Source organism: Rhea pennata, chromosome 3, assembly GCF_028389875.1.
Source record: "Rhea pennata isolate bPtePen1 chromosome 3, bPtePen1.pri, whole genome shotgun sequence".
NCBI lineage: Eukaryota > Metazoa > Chordata > Aves > Rheiformes > Rheidae > Rhea > Rhea pennata.
This window is the reverse complement of record NC_084665.1, coordinates 5,869,596-5,891,747: the sequence shown is the minus strand read 5'-3', so window position 1 is coordinate 5,891,747 and position 22,152 is coordinate 5,869,596. Positions and strand designations below refer to the sequence as shown.

Genomic DNA, 22,152 nt, shown 5'->3' with positions numbered 1-22,152 from the left:
GTAGTTGCCCTTATATCATTATGGCTAGCAGTACAATATGCTTTATGCTTGTTTGTAGTATGCAAAATATTCAGATTGTCTTTAATCTTTATAAAAGTTATGTATTAAAATGACACCTATTTCTAGTAACATCATTTTATATTGTTTCTGAATTTAAAACACGTTTTGAAGGTAATGCATTTTTAATACATCTTTCACATGACAGCTATGGCTGTAGCTATTAAATATGTAGCTCGTGATTGTACGACGTGTTGCTGAATTGGCTGTGGTTGATGCCCAGCGTCGGAGTTCCCGTGAGGAGAGCCGGCGTTTTGCAGGGGTCCGGCAGAACAGCGAACCCCTCTGCTGGGTTCTGCAGCCCAGACTGCCCTGGAGGAGGCTGGCGTGTAGCCTGCAGCGTGATGTCCTCTTCGAAATGTTGCTGGAATTCATTCAAAGACGGGGTTTATATCTAAGAACACACCTTACAACTTCTTGTGTGCTGGAAAAAGAAAGCAATACTTCTTTTTTTGCTGCTGTTTGTTATGCATTTGTTAGTTAACAAAAATCTTAATAGGGTAAAGTTGAAGTACAGCAAAATTAGTCTTTGTGTCAGGAGGAGAGCCTAAAGCTGCATTCTCGTAGTGTGAGAGTGTGTGTTGCAAGGGAAGGAGTAGAAGTTATTGTGATATTTGTTCAGAACTAGATGATAAATTGCTGGGGGGGGGGGAGTCTTTTGCAGAAGAATCCCTGGCAGAGGCATGACTTAGTGTCCCCACTGTTAGCTTAATTTCAGGCAGCCACAGGATAGACCACAGTGCTGCGCTGAAAGCGCATTACTTTGAAACAAATGCCAGAAATCTGAAGCACACTGTGTATCTTCTGTAGGTGAAAATGTTTCTTGTTGCTTGCATGTGATTTGATAGAAACATGGTGAGGTAAGGATAGGTATTAAGTGATCTATGGTGACATGAGGGGTTCTGCTGGTGCCGTGACCCTGGGCCTCTGCTAATGCTAATGAAATTTGGACATTAGGAGATTGGGATGGTTGGTTTGATACTGGGTATAGATGCTTTCTCCGTTGTGGTAGGAACAGCGGCTTCCTCCACTGTTTTCTGCAAGGCGCGGTTTTGTTAGCTTAAGAGCTAATTTTTTTTTCCTCTTTCTTTTCCCCTGGATGAAAGGAAATAAAATTACAGGCCCATATCAGAATGAGTCTCATCTCTGTGGGAATCTATATTAAATTATTACTTAAGGTTTTATGCCAGCTTATTCATCATCTTATTGACATCCATTGAAGTCTCCATCCTAGCTAAAGTATTCTTTTGTGACATCTTTAGTGGGTAAAAACGCGTATGATTTTTCACTTAAAAATGTTGGCTGAGTTATAATTTCTTACACCCTGGATTATTTTTAGACTTAAGTTCTCTGTTCTGTTTTTCTAGGATCCCCATGCTGAAGAATTTGAAGACAAAGAATGGACGTTTGTCATAGAGAATGTAAGCTGGAATGTTGTTATGTTTTTCTTCTCATATATGTAAGCCTTAATGATTTAAAAGATTAAATGGTGTCTGCTGAAAAAGTTTGAGCTGCCAACTGCACTAAAACTTTGTTCCGTAGTAAGAAAAATAAAGCCTTATTAAAATAATTATTGTTATGTCCTGATTAAAATACAGGAGAGGGGAGTACTATACTACACAGCTTAAATTTCTTCCCTGTTCTGTAAGAATTAGTCTGTCTTGCGTTATTTTTCTGTGAACCATGGAGTAAACAAGTTATAGCTAGGTTATGAGTCACTATTTTGAGGATTATAACACATTATTCTTCTGAGAGCAGGGGAGTGAACAAGCTAGAGCTGGGTTCTGACATCTGCACGTCGTGAGCTGCAGCGCACACCCTTTTCAGTTTTGAATATTGCTCTTCAGTGAAAAGCACAATTTCCTCATCTTCGCTTTAGAAATGAGGAAATTGAGGCAGGGTGGAGGAGTGGGACTAGCCCCGGTCACCAAACCAAAGGGCAAGAAAATCGCGGCGCGCTCGCCGCTCTCCCGCGTGCAGGTGTGAGGCGGCAGGCGCGGGGCCAGCTCGGGCGAGCGCGGCCTCCTACGCCCGCAGCAACGTACGAGGCGGCGGCTCCTGTGCGAATCCTGGCTCGGAGGAGTCACGGGCCCCTAGGGCTTCCCGGGGAGCCGAGCTCTTGAGGGCTGCACGAACGACGCGCTGTGCCGAGCGGCGGGGCTCTAAATCACACGGAGCCAGGGCTTGGTAGACCATCGCTCTCCTTTCCTTCCTCTGTGCAGAGCTGGCGCTGTCCAGGCTCCCAAAAAAGGGAGAAGTCGCTTTATCTAGAGTTTCCTGTTCGCTTTCTGAAGTGCATTGAAAAGGACTGTAAAATCGGAAAAAACCCACCACAAACAGCAAAAAAATCCCTGAGTTTATCTCTCTCCCCTTAATATAGTTTCATTCCGGTCTATTTCTCAGCAACTTGATTTTACTTCTGTTTATGTTGCTTTTTAAAAATATTCTTAGTCCTCATGTACTGAGCCATAGCACTGCCACAGTAAGAGTACCGAAGTAAGGAAAAGCCATAGATTTGCATGTTACAACTTTATGTTAATTTTATGTTAACTTTTTGCATGTTGTAATTTTTTGCCTAAAAATAGCCGCTTTTTCCATTTTGATATCAGAAAAAGTGATTCAGGTTCTTAAGAGTTTTTTTTTTTTTCTGATCACCAGCGGCTGAGAATTTACAAAGACTGAAAGCAAAGGGCATAATTTATATCTTTGTTTCTTAAATGTCAGGTTTCTATTTTCATTTGAGACGTATGAACATCAAACACAGTTCAGTTTCTGTTTGCTGGAGTTTCCTTTTCTCCCTCGCCTGGTTTATTTTGGCCGGGGAGGTCCCCGTCCCCGCTCGTCGCGGTGCGAGTTACTCCGCACGCAGTGTCAGTGTGTTGCTCAGCTAGCCCCTCCGGGTGGTGTAGCTCGATTTCCTGTGATGTCGCAACAGATTAAAAAAAAAAATATATATATTAATTTTTTTTAGACGTCTATGCTGGGCGCGTAGACGTCATGTCCTGCTTCATAGCACGTTGCTCTTTTCCACGGGTGCGAGGTGCGTGGAGCTGGCAGCGGCGCGCGCTGCTCTCGCTTTGCGCTCCAGCCTTCTCCGAGCCGCCGGGATGCTTCGGGCGGCGGGGGCTTTGGGGCCGCTGCCCGCGCAGCCGCCGCCTCGAGAGGTGGGGACGGCTCCAGCGCGCCCGGCTGCGGAACGGCTCGGTGCTGCGCGCGGACTTGGCCTTCGCAGCTTAAACGACGCCGCTAGCTCGTTTCGCGAGCGCTGCCAAGTAGTCCTTGGCTGATAAATGTTTTGCCGTAGATTAGAGCAGTTGATCTAAATCCCACTTAAAAATGGGGGTTAGTTGTTCTCTAATTTAATAGCTAGTTTTACTGTAAAGATTACTGAGAGCCAAATCAACTTTAAAGCTGGTTGTTTCCGTAATTTCTTTTTTTTTTTTTGGATTAAAAAAAAAAAAAACACAGAAGGCTGTGCGTCTGCCAACCCCCCCCCTCAGTCTGCAAGCACGTACTTGAGCGCGCAGAGATGATCTTTTCCAAGAGTAACAGCACCGCTTAGTGGTGGATGAAGATATGTTCATTTATTTGTTTCCAAAGTAATGGAGGGCCCAGCCGCTGGATCACACGGGCACAAAGCACCTGTTCCTTCAAAATCTGGAGGCCAGGGAGGTGGGATCTTAATCTGACACTTACCACTTTCATGCTTAATATATCGTTTCTCTCTCTCTCTTTTTTTTCTTTTTTCTCTCTCTCTTTTTGTTTTAAGGAGCTTACTTGTAATTGAATCTGCCACGGACAGGTCACGCCTGTGACACTTGCAGTCCTTTGGGGGCTTTTCCTTTTCGTGCAGACGGCTTCCCTGCCCTCTGGCGGGTTTTCCTTCCTTGTTAGTTAGCAGCACTAACAAAGCCAAATACTACAGCCCAGAAGGTTTGTGGAATAGGAAGCCCTTTCATCATGAAGCAATCTGAATTTTAGCAAAAACCATTTCCTGTGAGCTTTCATTAAGCTGTCAAGACAGTTAAAGTCAGTGTCCAAGATGATTTTGTCATATTTCTATATGGCTGAACAAGGATCAGTGAACACTGATAGTCAGTGCAAGCTCGAGGCGACTGATACTTGTTGCTTTCAAATTGAAAACAAGGTTATTCTGGATTTAAGTAGCAGTGGGGTGTGGCGATTTATGCAATGTGACCATGCTGTATTTTTTTTTAAAAAAAGCACACAAATATGAAACAAATTGTTTTGTTTTTTCTAAATCCTGCAAGTAAAGATCTTTTGTGGTCCGTCATGTTGTTCGTTATAGGATTTTTTTCTAACCTTATTTTTAATGTTTGGCTAGCCTGTATTTATATTCCATTAAGTGAACTGTCATCATCTGCTGTATGTCTTATCAATAAATAATTTGATCATCAGCAGAGTTTCTTAATACTTAAGTACTGATACTCTTCCCCCCCCCCCCCCAGGTTCTTCTGTTTCTCTCTCCTTCACAGCTGCATTCTTTGTCTGCATGTAGCTGTCTGTCTTAGCTGAACAAAGATGAAATCTGAGACATGTGCTATGCTCTGTGTATTTGGTTATCCTGTTTTCCTTCATGAGACAGTTCTTTGAATTGTCTTGATTTTGTTGCTTTTCTGAATAGTCACATTGGATATCCAAACTGGCTGTTGCAACCTGAGAACAAGAATTTCGTTGCTTAGGATAAGATTTATCCATGCTTTAAAGAGGTAATAGGCTTTCCAATCATTAAGAATTGAAATTATTTTATTTTGCCTACTTTAGAGAGCAATGACTAGTCATCTCTTACTTAAAAATATCAGAGCCACTTTCTCAAGTGATTTTTATACTCTCTCTCATTACACTCCTGCAGGGTAATATGAACCAGCTATTTCCACACCTTTTCCCCTTCATTGCCTGAGCTCCAACTTGCGATGTCATTTTTTTCAGCATTGATTGCTGATCTCTTTGAATTACTTTCTCGGGGTTTCCTGGCATACTTTTGCTCTGTAAAGAGCTTTCCTTTAGCAGCAGATGGTATAGGTACCAGTGAGAAAGTCTCGCAAACAGTATTAAGATCTTGGAGTCAAACTTCTACTTATAATGGGAGAGCATGAAAATCCCACAAAAAGAACTATATGTGGATTTTCTAAACGTATCTTTATATCAGTAAGCTAATTTTCAAGTGAAGTAGCCTGTGCTTAGGCAGATATTAGGTGTTCTCTCAGCAATCCCAGGATGAGGGCAACTGTCTGGTTTTGGTGAACCTAAAATGAAGGCAATGAAGAGCTCAGCTGAGTTTAAGTTTGGGCTGCATTTCTTGCTCTCTGCAAATTTTCTAGCTAAGGGAAGAAGAAAGGAACAGGAGGGAAAAGTAGCAGTTTTAAATGTTCTTTATGCTGACTGCAAAGGGAAATTTTAAGTTTATTCTGATATTCTGAAGTTCTTACTGGCTTTACATACAAGAACTATATCTAAAATACGTGTAGCTGAAGTCATGGGAAAGTGTCATTTTATTTTCTAGCCTGCTCAGAGCATGGGTTGCTCACCATGCAAAGATTGTAAGATGATGGTCCTTTGAGGACAAACTATTTCAAATGTGTAGGACCTGTTTTCTAAGCCCTGATTTTCTTCTAATAGCTATTAAATGCCTTCCTAATATATGGTTCATGGTGGACTTCTCCATCTTCTCTCTTCCATTCCTCTCCACCTTTGTATATAGATTATTTACGGGGCCCAGGATTATGGTGTGCGAGCACTTTGCAGTAGCACAGGACATAATCAAAGCATTGGCAATCATAACTTTATCCGTGAGACCAACCTTATTCCTCTCTTTATGTGACGGCCTATTAGAGCATAGTCTTTGCTAACGCTAACAGAGGACACCCCAGCCTTACCAGTTCTGCAGATGAACGGAGAGAAGGGCCCCGCTTCTTTCTGAAGCTTTTGCTCGTAGAATCATATAAACTTGGGCTGGAGGGACGTAATGTCTCCCTGCCCCAAGGCAGCATCACTCCAGATAAACATGCGTCTAAGATGTTTTTAAAAAACTAATAAAAATGGCATCCCTGCCAAGGGCGCCAGGCAGCCTGTCCCAGCGCTTCCTTGCCCTTACTGTTGGAGCTTATGGGTACGGTGAACAGATTCTGCCTTCTGTGGGCTCCCCGGAGCTGCTGTCTGGAGGCCGCATCAACCGCAAGGTGATGGTGGTTGGAGGTGGGATTTTTCTTTCTGGTGATTGCATTAACGGATCATAAACGTCCTCTTTCAAAGGACTCATTTTTGTAAGCGTCCTGCTCTGTTTGTGCTGCCTCCATGCTCTGGGGGACCCAGGAGAACCCAGGTCTTCGCTGTGCACCAGCACTTGCGTTGTGAAACGTTGCCCTGAACTTCTACCTGTTCTTGTAGTGAGAGTGCAGAAACTGCACATCTGTCCTTTCTGTAGATCTTTCTGACGTTTTTGATCTCCCTTTTTAGAACACTGTTTCTAACAGTGCTACTTGAATATTAAGGTGATGAATCTTGAACAATAATCAGAAAAATGCTTTTTGATTTACTACAAGTTTTTCCTTGTTATAGATGCCAGCCTTTTAAATTGTCAGTGTTTTATAACATCTCAGATGCACCTTCTGTGTGAGGCTCCAAGTTATTAACCAATAAGTTTATTTTAAATTTCTCCAGAAAAATATGTCCAACTAAATTGCTGAATTGAAAAAAGAAAAAGAAAAAAATAGAGGTTTTAGGTTTTGCTGTTCATGTTGATTAACAGCAAACAGCTATAAAGCATGACTAGTTTAAACTGAAAGGTGAGGTCTATGTTTTTGTTTTGTCTGCTGCTTTTGGGTAGCTAAGAGCCCTAGCCCAAAAAGAGGCTTTAGGGTTCTGAACCGTCCTGTGCTCAAATGCAAGCAAAGCCTCGGGATGAAAGAAACACCAAAAAAAATTAAGAAAATTTGATATCTGCTTTCATTTTATTAGAACAAGTGTATTGTTGGGGTTTTTTTGCCCAGAATTTCTGTATTGCGGTTGCTTTTGACTTTCTCCTAAAGCATGCCCTTAAGTATGGTGTACCATTCACAGGTTTGAAGAAGTTATTTCCCTCTCCTAAAATGCCCATCTGTTATTTTTAGATATGACAACACAAATACAGATAATAAATAATGTGAAAGGAATGTGAAAGAAAGGGCAGAAGAAGAGGATGTAGAAATGAGTTTGGCTGTAAACTTGAGGGTGATTTTTTTTTTAATGCAATACAACAAAATAAGGCATTAGCAAGAAGTGAGTTTTCATTAGATACAGTTTCAAATATTTTATTTTCCAAACGAGACTTTTCAAGAAACACTGACTTGCATGAATTTGAGCAGCAGTTGGCCCATGATTTTGGTAAAATCAGAGTTTAGACTAGGTGTTTAATTCCATTCTATTGCAGTAATGTAACTACACTGACTTGGTAGGAATAAGTTTTGCTTTCCATCAGAATAAAAGCACAAGTCTGCATGTCAATCATTGTACTTGTTTCTAGAAGTGAACATTTAGAGACAAATGCCAGCATAGCACAGTGAATTGAAATTCTTAGCACTGTCAACTCAGTTTGCAAAAAGAAGCTGGGGAAAGAAGACTGGCATATGCAATAAGATGATTCGTTATTTGCTCATCAGTTGCTATCCCAGAATTTATTACAGATTCTTGGTTATCTCTCCTAGTGCATCTTTGTAGCATGTGGGAGCTTCAGTTGAAATTAGCTATTTGATTTATTTTTTAAAAGTAATCAAAAAAAGATGTATCGTTCGTCCTGTATTTTCTGCTTGAAATAAATTTTTGGCTTAAAATAAGAAACAACCAGGTTGGCCTTTTTGTGAATTAAATATCTGCATTTAATACATTTAGAAGAGGAAACTCATAGTTCAGACATGCTTTCCTGCTCCTTTAATTCCCCTGTCATATTCTGCTGCATGTGATTATGTGAACTGTGACTGTCTGCCTGTGTAAATTAGGCTGGGTATTCTGGTCTAGACACAGCTAGGAATTAAATGCTGCTTTGTCAGCCATCTCACTCTTGCTCTGCTTTAAATTTAATGGAGAATCAGAAAAGTTGTTTTACTTTCGGTTTTTGCTTGTATTAAATATTTAGCACTTTGTTCTAGCTCGGAAATGTCTGAGATTAGGTTTTTGGAGCAAAACATGTAGCAATCTTTGTCTTGAGTGGCCGGTCTGTTTATGAAGCAACGCAGGTAGGAAATCTGTCCTTGCGTCTTGCAGTTACTGTTTTTTTTTTTTTTTTTTTAACCCCTTTCCCCCCCCCCTTCAGTAGCACTGAATCACTGCTGCTTTTGCACACTATGATGGGGTTTATCTGCAACTTTAGCTAAAGTCGAAGGTGGTGGGAGCGAGGATCTAGGCTCCTGGAAGGTGTGGAAGATGGGCCTGCGCAGGGAGCAGAGGCCCTCGTCTCCGGAGGCGTCCATCTGTCCAGCAGCGCTGGCTGTCGCGGGGGTCCCTCGAACAGCGTGCTTGGATTTTCCTAAGCCTCAAGTGAGGCGCCTAAACAACAGAGGCAGAATCGTATGCTTGGTGAGTGTGAGTTCTGCTGGAGAAAGTTTCCACCAGACACCGTAGGACGAGTAAATCGCCAGCGTATTCATCACGAGCGTGAAGTGAGCCGACTCGGAAAGCTGGGTGAAGCGTTGTGGATCTCCTGCCTTCCGTGCGGCAGCCCACACGGGAAGGAGACTCCAGCTGTCCTGGCCTGGAGCCGGGCACCGTGCGGGCACGTGCTGCGTAAGCTCTTCCAAGCAGCTCTGCCAGGTCCTTTGAATCCTGACCTGCGGCAGCCCCTGTATCCCTGGGCAAAGCCCGCGAGTCGTGACGGACGGCGTTAAATTAGGCAGTTCTGCCGTCAGTCTGCGGCGGCCGTTTTACTTCTGTCCGAAACAAAAATACACCGGATCACCTGAAATTGGGATGCCGCTAATCCTTTTCGTCATTAATACGTAATGATCAGTTAAACCGCAGCTATGAGATGACAAAAATTTCTTATCTAAATGAGAATTTTAGATGGATTAAGTTGAGAGAACTTTTAATGTCAAATTCATTTTACACTTTTAATACCTTATTTATCTTGAATCACTAGAGCATGGATTTTTTTATTCAGTCCAACTCTCTTCTATTGTATTTTTTCAGAAATGGTAATCAAAATTCTTTTGTTTGATCTCTAGCTTCCAAATGGAATGCAGTACCTAAACTGTCCTTTAAATGGTGAATATCCTTTCTGATGCAATGCTAATAAGTGCACTAACTGAAACTATGAAATATATTTGCCAACAGATTATACAGCAGTTGTGAGAGCCATAATACAGCATTGCAGTTTAAAACTTAAGAAAGGAGAAATAATCTTATTTTCTGATATTTATGCTACAATTACGCTAGAGGGTCTCTCAGATAAAAGATGGAGGCAGGAGAGCGCTGGGAGTTGCACAGAATAGCCTGGTTATTGCCCTCTAGTTTTATAAGCTCACTAAGTGCTGTACGCTGTACCACGTACAATGAAATGGGTTTGATGACATGTAATTTATATGGTTATTATTGATTCACAGTAGTAAAGTACAACTGTTTTCTAAATTGCTAGAACCATTTTGTTCACTTTTTTTTTGGTTTTATTTTCTGCTAGAAGTGTCTCTTGTAGATGAGTGCACAGTGCAAGACAGCTGATCGGAGTTGCTATCAGTGGTGTTCTTTGCCAGCTGGAGGGAGGAAGCTGATAAACAAGGCAGGCAGCTTTGGAAACAACCCTCTAATACTACATTAGGCATGTTTAAAACCAGCAGTGTATTTCAGCAATTCTTAGCATATGTTTATTCATAGAAAATCAGCAGTAAAATGCACTTGCCAGCTCACACAAGAGACAGAGTCTGCATGAGGTCTTTGCTTTTTCAGACATCAAATACCGAATAGTTTCTCTGTAATTGTTTTACAGTGGGGTTCTAATCACACTCTAGGCATAAGCTGAGCTGGCCAACTTGTATTTTAATACAAAACTAGTTGCTTTTAAGCTTTTTCAGCATGCTGCTTTTTTCTGGTTTTACGTAGTTGAGTGTGTTTTTGTGTTTATACACGCACACGGATATATGTTTGCTCTTGAAGCAGTTCAGAATGTCGTTATTTAAAATGGTGCTCTCTGGCAAATATTATGATAGATAAATCTCATTTTTGACCTAGTAGCCATACAGTGTTAAAACAGCATATATTGCATCCCTTCAAACTATGTAGTGCAAAACACCCACTATGGAAAAAATGCCAGCACCGTTTAATGAAAAATACTTTTTGCTACAAGTCACGTTCAAAGGCAGATAATCTGGAAGTCCAGTTGCATATGTTGGTTGATCTGAGATGATACCTTGCAATTGCATGTGCTCAAAGTGCAGAAATACGTGTCAAAAGGGAATCAGAATCTCCATCATCGTGTAAAGCGCAGTTCTACAGTAAGTAATTGGATAGGGGCGTGCTTGTCAGCAGTCCCAACTTAACACAGGGCACGGGACTCACAAATAGTGGCCTCCAGTAGAACAGTGGCCAGCTGACAGAAAAACAGAGTTCTGTGTTCCTAGAAACCTTTGTTTTTAGGAAAACCATTTGGCAAGGTAATAGCTTTGCGTGTTACTGCCTACAGCCTCTTATCTTAGGTTGTTAGCTGTCTTAATCGAGTTTAACATAACAGAAATTAATTGACCTCCCAAACGCGACTGTTGCCATTTCATTCAGCCCCCCCAGCATATTCTCCATTCCAGACTGATCCTGCGCTGTCGCACCGGTCCTGTGAAGCTTCTCCCTTTCCGTTGCTTTGCCTTGTCTGTACGTGGCTCGGATCGTTGCTTGGGTTTTGACAGGCAGCATGAGTAAGCCTCTTCTCGTTCAGCTTAGGTGTGAGGGCAGTTGAGACCGGAATGGAAAAATTATGTGAATAAAATGAATGAAGTGCCATAAAACGACACCTTGGTCAGTATTACTGGTGATTCCAAGTGCTGGCATAAATATAAGATTAAACTGAATTTCTGCCGGGTTCATGGCCCATATGAGGGTTCTCAGCACCAAGCGGTCTGTACCGAGCAACAACTGTTTATTGCTTTTTTCCAGTGGCTTGAAAAATGAAATGTAATAATGTACCAGACCTGATGAATTTCAAGCCTGAAGGCAATACAGCGCTGTGTTAGTTTGTGCTATTGAACAGGAATGTTTCTGCTTTTGGTGCTTTTTCTGGAGACTCCAGCTCGGAGCAGGCAGGACGGTCCTTGCTGGGAAGGTGGCCGGCCGCCTCGGTGGCGGGCTGTGACACATGGCGGCTCCGGAGGGAGTTTCTTTGAAGACCAGGTGCTGTGGTGTGCAGGCAGGAACAGGAGGCTGTCAGGGCTGGTTGTTCTTTTGGAGGTCTTTGCCTAGTATAAATAAATACACTTCATTTTTTGAGATATTCTTTAAGAATCACAGGGTTCCTGGTTTTGCGTATAGTTCCAATGATTTAAACCATATGAACGCTTTGCTCGATGAGAGGGGCTTGCTTTCCATGCTTACAGGCTAAAGAACACAGAACAACAACAAAGTTAGCTGTTGTCATAACCTGTCCATGATAAAACCTGTATCTTTTTCACCTCCCTCCACACCGTGGTCCTTTTTTCCAGCCCCACCATTCTGGCATTCGCTGCTCTTTGATACCTTTCTCTGAAAGTGAGAAGTGCAAGACCCAAGGCATGGCCAGTGGTGCTGCATAAAAAACTGTTGCCTTCAGTGGAAAGGCAAAACCAAATGAGACTGTTTGGAAAAATAAATAAAAATAACATCTGTCGGTGAAGAATTAGTCTCCCCTTCTGATGCAGCAGCCATCTGTTTCTTCATGTTAAGCAAGCTTTCTCTCTATAATTTTTATTACTATTTCTGTAACTTATGTTCAGTGCAATGCTTTGGGGAGCAGCTCAGCAGCTTTTCAGTTGATTCCAGGTAGCATATTGGATGTCTGGGTTTAGCTTGGGAGCTGCCTGCTCCTTGTAAGGAGCAGTATTACAGCATGAGGCATGCGACTGCCTTACTGAAACGAGCCAGCGTAAAGGGGGAATTTGAAGTCCAGCTATCACAAAGAAAAATAAAAATTTTGAGGAGTGACCGCTTTCTGCATTACAGATTCCCATCTCCTTTGGTCCACCAAATTTGGACGTCGCCTCACAGTTAATGAAAATTCATGACTGGTGTAAAAGCACGTGCGCTGTAATAAGTGCACTCCCTTAAACTGGCTGTAGTGGGGATGCCACACTGAGTCATTGAGCTGGCAACAGGTTCTGCAGGTGGCTCAACCGTGGGAGTGTTGCTGCTACTTTTCAGGCAGATGGGAATCCATCTCACAGGAATGTGGACCTAATTTACCTTCTTGGAGCACAGAGCCTTTTCTGTTGCTGCCATGGAGGAAATATGGTTAACAGTTGGATCCTCAGAAAATCAGCTGTTGTGCTGGTGTGGACACAACTGTTTGGCTTGTTGCACTTTGGAGCCAAACTGTTTCAGAAATGAAGAGAATCATGTCCACCTGTATCAGTTAGATTCAAGTCGCATTGTCTTGATCGTTTCTTTGCAACTACAAGCTGGAAAATACTATTTTAACTGATAGCTGAGTTTCTGGAAGTCTTGGTGTTGATGGCCACAATTTGCTGAGACACAGCTGGGTAATCTTGAGTAAGCTCATCTCTTCCCCATCAAGAACTCTCCTGTGTCCCGTGGCACAAAATGTATCCAGTACAAAACTTATTTTTCCTACAGTAGCAGAGTTGCTCCTGTTCTTAGAAAGGCAAAATTGGTTTTCATTTGTAAAATCTGGTCTGATTCCCTTTTTTTATATCAATGTACTGGGAAGGGTTTTCTTTCCCCTCCAGGAAAGATGAGTTGTATTTAGGGTCATCGGAGTAATGGGCAATGCTTTGAATTGGGATACATAGCATGTGTATTAGCAGGAAATGGTTAAATATTAAATGTTTTTTTTGGCTGTTGACCATTTCATCTGGGAAGGTCCATTATCTGGGTCAGTTGGAAGACAAGCGTCAGAATTTGATCTGTCAGGTTGTCTTGATTTCCCTTTTCTGAGTAATGCCAAAGATATTCATGGCTATCATTGCGGTGAAGAACTCTCAAACAGTCTTCAAGCACAGAACGAGTATAGATTGACAGATAGTCAGGAACGTGGGTTGATTTGAAACTGCGTAAGATACAGTTACTTGCTCTATTTAGTCTACCGTGAAACCCCTGCACTACAAGAGCCATTCGTGTTTCAGAGCCAGTTGTGGGAGGCTTTTCAGAGGTTGCTTGTGCTTCTTACCTTGCCCGTAGTGGCCAACTGAACCCTCAAAGGTCCTGAAAGTCCAGGGCCCTGCTGACCCGTGTGGTGAGCCCGGGATGTCTCGCGTGGCGGTGCCAGCTCTGAGTCTGAGAATCTAAAGGGAAGGAAATGAAATTGTGTGGGAGCACCCAGCGTCCGAATTTTCCTGACAGCTTTAAATTACGGTGGAGCTTACTGCATCCCGTGCAGCGCGTCCTGGCGAAAGCCCCCTTGCAGAAGGCTAACTTTGCGTAACGCTGCTAGTGTGCTCTAGCCACTTGATGGCACCCTTTGATTTGGTTCATACCTCATTAGCAATAGCCTGGTGCAGGGTAGCTGTAGTATTTGTAATGGAGTAACACGTAAGAACTAAAGACTGCAAGGTATCTGGTTAATGTAGGGATGAAATGAATGAAACAGCGAGGCTAAGCTTTCCTGACCCTTCGTGAGAGAATAGATGAAAAAAGGAAGAATAAGCTATTGTGCCGAAGGGAGATGATGAAATTCAAGATCCACACACACAATCTCTGGCTCAGCCTCTGAAATGTTAATCCCTGGGTAGAATTATTTGAGCTGTAGATTGCAATTTATCATCAAAATGGCACTGTGTCAAACAATACTTCTTGTATGTGTGATGTTTAGACCTATGCAATTTTAATATAAAATGGTTCACAGAGCACTGGCTAACATTTAAGTAGCAACTCGTTAAGCTCAGGATGTTTTTGCTCGTTTCTGCACGCCGCGGTGATCGTGCGGCGTTACGGTCCGTAGATCACTTCCAGGATCTCGCCAGCCCTGTGCTCTGCGGTGGGGAGCGATCTGGTTTGATCTGAGCGGGGGCAGACGATGAACTGCTGAACAGCGATGGTGGAGCAAAGTGCTCCATGGGGCTTTTTTTGAGGTGCCCTGTCTGATTTTATAACAAAGAAATCTGACCCCGATTTGCTGATGGGTTAAAAATCCCCGGGACTGGAGGATGCTGTTTTGCCTAGTTGTGTGGACCATTATTTTGAAGTGGCAAAAAAAGATTTTCTCGTTACGTTTTAGAATCTGGAGCACCACACTCAGATTTTTCTTTCCTTGTTTTTTAAAGTGGGCCAGTAGAGGGAGTCAAAAAATTACTGTGCCACTAAGGATAAAATGCTCTGCATTTAAATGCAGCCCTTTTCCACTTTATGTTTTGAAACAGTAGGATTTCTGATATTCTGCGGAAAGTCAAAGATCCGGTACTTTGAGAAAAATAGAAGAAGATAAATAGAGTCCAGCCAGTTTATGAAGTGTAGGCTTCCCATATAGTCTGGGGCAGCACAATTATTAGAGAAGAACACTTCAAATTTGTATTTAGAAATCTGCATTCCTGTTTAATTTTTACCCCTTGCTTGAAAATCACCTTGTAATTTTATTGTTACAGCAAAAAAGCCCAATATTTTAGTGCATACTAACAAATTCATGTAACTGCTGTAGCGTAGTTATACTGAGCATGTAAAGCGTTTGGAAATACAAAATACTTGAAAGAAGTAGGGAGGGTTTTTTGCTTTTCTTTTTGCTTGTAGAAGGATGAGAGGCCGAAGGAGGAGAGCCGAGGAAGCACGGAGAAAAGCTTGCTGCTTTGGCAGCTCCGTAATCCCTCTGCAGAAGTTGTTCCGGGAGGTGCTGAGATTTGTAGCAGTAACTATTGGGTGCTCTTTCAGTGTTTAAAAAGCCCATTTTGGCATGGTGGTAATTAAAATCTCTTTGAAAAATATGCTAGTATCAACAAGACATTTTGAAAGCTTTCAGCATGTTTGGTTTTCAGGTATATACAAAGCTTTTTGGAGCGGCAGGCCTGACTGAGCAGTCGTGATAGCTGTGAACTGAACTATGAAGGAGACATTTGTCTTGGAGTGGGACCTTTTGTGCTAATCCTTCCAACCTTTATATTGGCGCATTTTGTGATGGTATTTAGTCAGCGAATAACTTGCACTGTGCACTTAGGATCCCTCTCCTGCAGAAATGAGTGACTGGGTGGAATAAGTATCAGTGGTAAATACAAATTATTATTTTATTTTGTATTTATTCTGCACTGTGGCCTTTTTTCTTTTTCTTTTCTTTTTCTTCTTCTTCTTTTTTTTTAACTCAGAGGTTGATGCCTTAGCACATGTGGATGCCAGATTAATATTTATAAATGGATATTCAGGAAATGATTGCGATTGCATGTGGTGTGCAGCTATTTATTTGTGCATACGGTCGTTTAATACGCAGCATATATAAACGTGTTGCCTGAGAACATCTAAGCCCAGAGGATCATGTTTTAAAATTACACGTACTGATAAGAACATACATGTTTTACATACAAAGTGACAGCGTGTATTTAATAATAATAATAAAAAATAATACGAAAGGGGGTGCGGGCTTCTCTGCCGCCTGAGCCGCCCTAGCCCGCTCCCCGCAGAGCACGGCCGCGTGCTCACCGGCGTTGGGCCGCCGACGGGGGCGCTTTCCCCGCGCGCGGGGCTGCTCGCACGGGGCTCGCGGCGGCAGCCGGGGCTCGCGGCGAGGTCCGGCCTCGGCGGCAGCGGCCGGCGGGTGCCAGGCAAACTCCCCCCTCGCCCGGGGCCTGGGCTGCAGCGTCCGGGCGGCTAAAGCTTCTGCAGCAAAAACCCGGACGCGCCCCTGAGTCTCGGGTCGCTTTGTGGTTAAAAACGTCCCCAGAGCTGCTAAAGAGCCGCGGGAAGCGTGCGGGTTAGGCTTTGTGCTTCCGCAGGGCTGCGGAAGGATGTGATCTGTGCTTGATGACCGCGCGGCTCAGTAGCGAAAGTTGGTTGAACAGTAGCTCTGATACCATTAACCCTGAGTTACCGTGTGGATCGGTGGAGGATCAAATCTGATCAGCTGAAGAATAATACTGAACTATTTAAATTCTGGGTAGTTGAAACTTTGTTTACGTATCAGACGCTTAATTAAGATTCTTGTGTCCTGGTTTGCGGCATGGGGCTAGTTAGACAAGCACAAAATCTGCCTTTAACTCACAAATTGTACGGAAGCAAGTCGCAACAAATCTCGATAGCGTTGCTTTGCATTCCGCCTGGAACTGGTATGAAGGCTGTTAAAGAACAGCTTGAAAATACGTCCAGGATAGAAAAATGGATTTCATCGTCAAGCTATTAAAAAATATTTTCTTCGAAGGTAAACTTTCTAATTGCTGAAAAATGAAAGGACCAAAGGTGGGGTGTTTTGCTTTGTTTTTTTTAACTTTTTGTCTGAGGTTTTTTAAAGGTGATTCTGTTGGTTTTAGAGTTGTAAATGTCAGAAAAAAAAGATTAATATATATTTGTATAGTCTGTGAATCTTTTACCGCAGCTAAGCTAGCGGCTCTCAAGACAACTTCGGGCCGAGCTTATTGCGACGCATCTTTTCATGCGGAGCCCACCAAACAGGGCTCAGGCGTCAGGTTTCTGTTTTTAATTCCGGGCTTATCCGAGGGGAAGAGAAGCGGCGCGGGGCTTTGCGCGGCTGAGCGCCGGAGGCGCCGGGGGCCGCGCGGGCTCCCGGCAGCGCCCGCCCGGCTGCAGCCTGCTCCCGCTGCCGCCGAGGCACCGCAGCGGACGCTCGCTGTTAGCGGAGAGCGCGATGAATACCGGCTTACGATCGTTGCTCCGACTGCCTTATCGTTTCAGATCGGTGCGTCTACTCCTAAAGGCACGCCGACTGCTGTAATTAATTGGAGTGCTGCAGATGCTGCTGGTTAAGCCAATTTAGAGAGCAGACTGTGAATTTCCAGTTGCGTGAGCTAGCCGACGATAACGCCTTAACGTGGCCGTCGCTCCCGCGAGCCAGTTTTGCCGGGGCGCCGAGCTGCCGGCTCGGCCGCGGCCCCGCGAGCGCGCGCGGCTCCGCCGCCACCGGGGAGCCCTGGCCTTCCTCCCTGCTTGGTGGGGCCCGAGGGGCAGCTTTTACTCCTAATAAGCTTAGGGGTAATAGGACCAATGTACCATACGAATTCCTTAGTTTCCTAGTTCCTTTTTTTTTTTTTCCCTCCCTTCTCTAGTTTTGCCAAAACAGCCAGCTCTTTGTAATGTTATCTGAGGGCCATGGCTAAGTACCTGCAACTAAACGCGCTGCCTTCTAGTAACTGATTAATGCAGATGTCTAGTAAGTGTTTTTAATGTTATCATAATTATGAGCTTAAGTCTGCTTATGGGTATTTCCCCCCCCCCCCCATTTCCTTTTAGTGGGGAACATTTTCCACAAAACAGAATGGATGCATCAAATACTAAGGAGCATCGAGGATGCTTTTAATTCTGTAACGAGATTGACTTCACAGCTGAGAGGCGGAGAGGAATGTGTTTTCGTTAGAGTGACTCTGTATTTATTACTTTATACTTGTTCTGGATGACAACACAGTTTGTTAATAAACCTTTTGCAAGATCTTTGCTTTTTATACGTATGTGAGCTTGTTTCTAGGATAGCTCTAGCAGTGTTGACAATACTTCTGCATGTTAACGCTCCAGAAATGTTCCTGGTCTCTCTGGAATGTAGAGAATAACGTTTTAAACGAAAATATTTAAATATGCGGATGTTATTTGGTACGGGTCTTTGTTGCTTTTATTTGTACGTGCATTATCATATGTGCAAATCTGATGGTAACATGTGGACAGTATAAATAAACGGGAAGCTGGATGATACGCGACGTGCCTGCTGTTTGATTTCTCACTGCCCAACCTGCAGTTTCAGACTTAGAGCAGCGCAGGCAAGAAGCGCGTCGGCGCGGCCGGAGCCCGCGACGTGCTCCTGGGATTGGGCCGCGCGCGCCTGCCGCGGGCCGGCAGCGCTCCGGGAACCCGCGGGGCGGCCGCGCTTGGCGCTTGGCATTTTTCCTTCGGGAAATCGGTACGCCGAGCGTACGTGCCGAAGCCTCCTCGGGTCGGCATAGAGCGGGCAGGTTTTCCTCCTGGGCCTGTAAACATGAGGACTTAAAGTTTGGGAGGGCTCTGGGAGCCTGGTATAGGTGCATGGAAAACGCGCCCTGGAGAAAAACACAGGAACGTTGGGGGAGTTCTTGGTAGTTTAAGCTTGGGCCCAGCCAGAAAAGGAGGAGGAAATTGGCTGTGTAGGACCAAGAGTTGGCAATTTTTGCGCAGGAGTGGAGGAGAACGGAGCACGCGGCTTACGCCGCGTCTCTGGCCTAATTCCAGAGAGTGGGAATACAGGCAAGAAAGTGCATGTGAGCACTTACTGCTTTGTCCTTCTGCATGTTCTTATGTGACCTGGAGCAAAGCAAAATACTTCTTTGGAAGCCTTTTAAGAAAATAAAAAAAAAAAATCTTTGTTTCGCTTTCAGCCGTGGCCTGCGGGCAAGGTGTAGAAGAGCTGAAGGCCTGCGGGGCGAGGAAGTCCCCGAAAAAGCCGGGCAGGCTGAGGATGCCGGCGCCTTGCGGGTGGCTTCTGTGCCTGGCTCTTGCCCGCCTCCCGTCCCCTCCTGCGCTCTGTCCTCGGCAGTAAGGCGAAACCCCTAATTTACCGCTTGGTTTTGGGGGGCATCTAAGAACTGCGCTTGCTTTTGCGGCGCAGGTGGGCGGAGGTTTTAGGAAGGCGTGAGACGTCGTACTTTGCTGGAAGGCTGTAACAGCGCGAGAGCACGTTGCGCGGCTGAGGTTTGTGGCTTGGGCGGCGTTACCCCCAGACCGCGCTCCGACCTGAGCGAGAGGTGCGTGTGTTGCCGAGTGGTTCAGCTGAAAATAAATTTCCTCTCCTTCAAAAGCAGGCGGCAGCGCGCGTAAGCGCCGCGCGCGTTTGTTTTCGTTTGCCACAAACCCGACGACAGAATCTCCCGTTTTGTACGGGCTGATAATTTGTTCCCAGGTTTAACAGGGCGCTGAAGCGCGTGGCTTCCTTGAACTTGATTTAATTGCAACTAAATCATACGTTTGAAGTTGAATACCTTGCCGGACTGAAGCGTACCCTTTACGATGCTGCTGCCTGACCGCGTTTAGTGGAAAGAGATTTCTAGGCCTGGCCGACAGGCCTTTGGGCATGCGTTACCCTGTGATAGCTGGAGCCGGCAGCGCACGCGCCCGGCGACTGGGCCTGCGTCTCCGTAGGACTGTTCCAGTACGTCTCCGTTTTCCTTGTGTTTGTCATGTAACAGGAGAAGAATTTTTTAAAGTTGATTTGCTCGCTGTTCTAGCCGGTCTCGCAGCCTCGTGTGGATACGTTTTATAATGGAAGCGATGTGCCTTAGAGGTGAATGTGTAAAGAAACTGAACTGTGAGGCAGAATTTGAAATTTCCTTTTTATTGCCAAGTCAAATGCGCAATAATTATTGCTGTTAAGATGGCAGCAGATTGCTTTAAGACATAAAGCTCTTGCTGCCCATTACCTGGTGTGAAGAAAACAATTTGTGTATTAAGTTTTTCACAATTAAAAATCTGGAAAAACTTGTTTAACAATACGTTAGCCCAAGCACATGCTCTTTTGTCAGTATAATATGCAGCCCTGAACGTGACTCCTTTTATCAACAGTACAGTGTTTCATATTTAATAACACAAAATAAAGTGCTTCCCTCACATGAATGTAACACGGATCAAGTCGCAGCCAAAGCAAATAAAGGAATGAATGCCTTGCTAATCATCCATAACTAATTTGCGCATACACAGAAAAAATGAGAGCTGTTTTTGACGAGAGCTTTTTCGTAGAGGCAGCAAGGGAGGGCTGAACGGGTAGCGTGCGTTAGCACGGCAGCGAACGGCGGTGGGGAGGTCTGCGGCGGTTTCCTGGCACGGCTTACGAACACGGCTGCGGGCCGCCGCTGGCCCCTCCGGCGCGGCCCCTTCGGAGCCGCCTCCGCTCCGCTCCGCGGGGCCCCGGGGAGGCGGCCTGACGGCGGCGCGCCCGCTCCGGGAGGCTCCCCTTCGTTTGGGAGGCTCCTCCAGCTACGCGGTACCCTCTCGGGAAATACGTCGTGGCCGTTCGTTACGGTATCGTGGCACGTGCTTCCGAGTGAAGCTGTGAGCAAGGGGGAGGAGAACGAGGAAGCACGATCGTGAATTTAGTAATCGAGATGCTCCGGTGCTCCGGCAGGAACTGAGCCACTCGAGTGCGTCACGCTGTTTGGCTGAAGTGACCTTCTAGCTTAAACCTAAGGTCCTCGCGATAGGATAAAGAGCTTGACCCCGCGGGGAGCGGCCGCTTGGTGGACGCGGCGCAGCGCGCAGGCGTCACGGAGCGTGCTTGGATGTCTTCCTGGGCTTCCTGAGCTAGCGTGAGACTCGCGGTACAAAAGCAATTTAACGCAAGAGCCGTAGTATCTTCGCTTGATGCCGTTAGAAGCTTTTCTGTGTCGCGAACCTTGCGAGTTTTGACGTTTAATACTGCGTGTTCGTTCTGTGCGGGTAGTCCTCAGGTGGCAGCTGGTAGATGGCACTGATGTGCTACAAAACCCACTGGAGCAGGCTTTGTCTATGCTAGGTAATTAAACTTAGACGGCTTTATAAACCATTGAAAAATACATTATTTTCTGCAAAGGGGAAAAAAAGTGAATAAGGATGCTGGAGCAGTTGATCTTTTGACCTTCTCAAACTCACTTCCTCATAGGAGGTTACAAAGGAGCTCAATAATTTTGTTGTAATTTGGTGGGTCTCTTTAAATAAACTAGAATTATTTCTAGGGTCTGTCTCTTATCAGGTGCGTCTTCTGCACTGCATTTGTTTCTTCAGGAGGAGGCTTGTACCTGAAAGCATTCCCCACTGAGCTCGGGAGTTATTTCAGACCCACCTTCTTTAATGTCAGAGATCCTGAGTCTTTGCCCTGGAGCTCGATCAAGAGAGAGCAAACAAATTTAAGGCCTGCAATGGAAAAAGAAAGGAAGTTGTCAGCAACAAAAGGGCTGTTAGTGTCTGCAACTAGCAATAAATAGGTAACTAGTTGGTGTTTTTTAATTATGCTTTTTCTTGTGCATCTACTTGAAGCTCTGTGGCATAGGTCGTGAGATATTTTGCACAGAGTAGATGAGGAGTGAATTGTAAAATGGAGATTTCCTTCCAAGCAAAATAGAACTGAAGTGTCAGGGACTTGTAGGTAAGCTTAAATTTAAATTTAATGGCAGTCATTAGCTGTTAGAACAGATGACGATCAATAGCATCATCATAGGAGCAATAGGATCCCAGTCAGCCTGTGTGGTCCAGCACATGGAAGAAGGCAGCTGGCTCAGGAGTGGCTGAGCAGTAAAGTCACGGCTGTCGAGTCAACTCAGCTATCCTCCTTCTGAAAGGAGGAGGTCTAACCCAAGCCACATGATTAAATACTAAAATTATCCAGGTGACTTTGCCTGTATACCCTTTTTTATAGCAACTTGTGTTCTACCCTGGCAGAAGCTCTTTGCAGTCTGTGTTGCTGAGGCAGAATTCTCAGTTTACAACCTATTTTTTAATTATGAGAACCTCTTGCCCATTTCTGATTTGACTTCAGATTTATAAGGGAAGAAAGTAATTTCTTTTTTTATTAGGTGTTTCTTACTCCAATTTGAGTTAAAAATTTAAGAACCAAATTTATAATCTGCTATTTCTTCTCTTCTAGCATTAAATAAGTTATCAATGTTCCTACTTTGTTTTGAAGCTAATTATAGATAAATATTATGCGCATACAATGAACTCTTCAAAAGTAGAGAGGAAAATAAACCAAGCCCAGCAAGCACACTGTTTTGGAAGTGAAACAGCCGAAGCTGAACGCCAACGTTGCTCTCCAAAGTGGACAACGCACTGCCCAGA

The 22,152-nt window shown here is 44.4% G+C and overlaps 1 protein-coding gene across 5 annotated transcripts in view; it reads left to right on the top strand.

Moving 5' to 3' along the window:
* EHBP1 (EH domain binding protein 1) overlaps positions 1–22,152 on the top strand; it is a 210,753-nt gene that overhangs the window by 49,396 nt on the left and 139,205 nt on the right. For all 5 annotated transcript variants that reach the window (XM_062571439.1, XM_062571442.1, XM_062571441.1 and 2 more), the window contains exon 5: positions 1,425–1,478. In XM_062571439.1, coding sequence (XP_062427423.1) covers positions 1,425–1,478 — 54 coding nt within the window. The remainder of the gene's footprint in view (positions 1–1,424; positions 1,479–22,152) is intronic.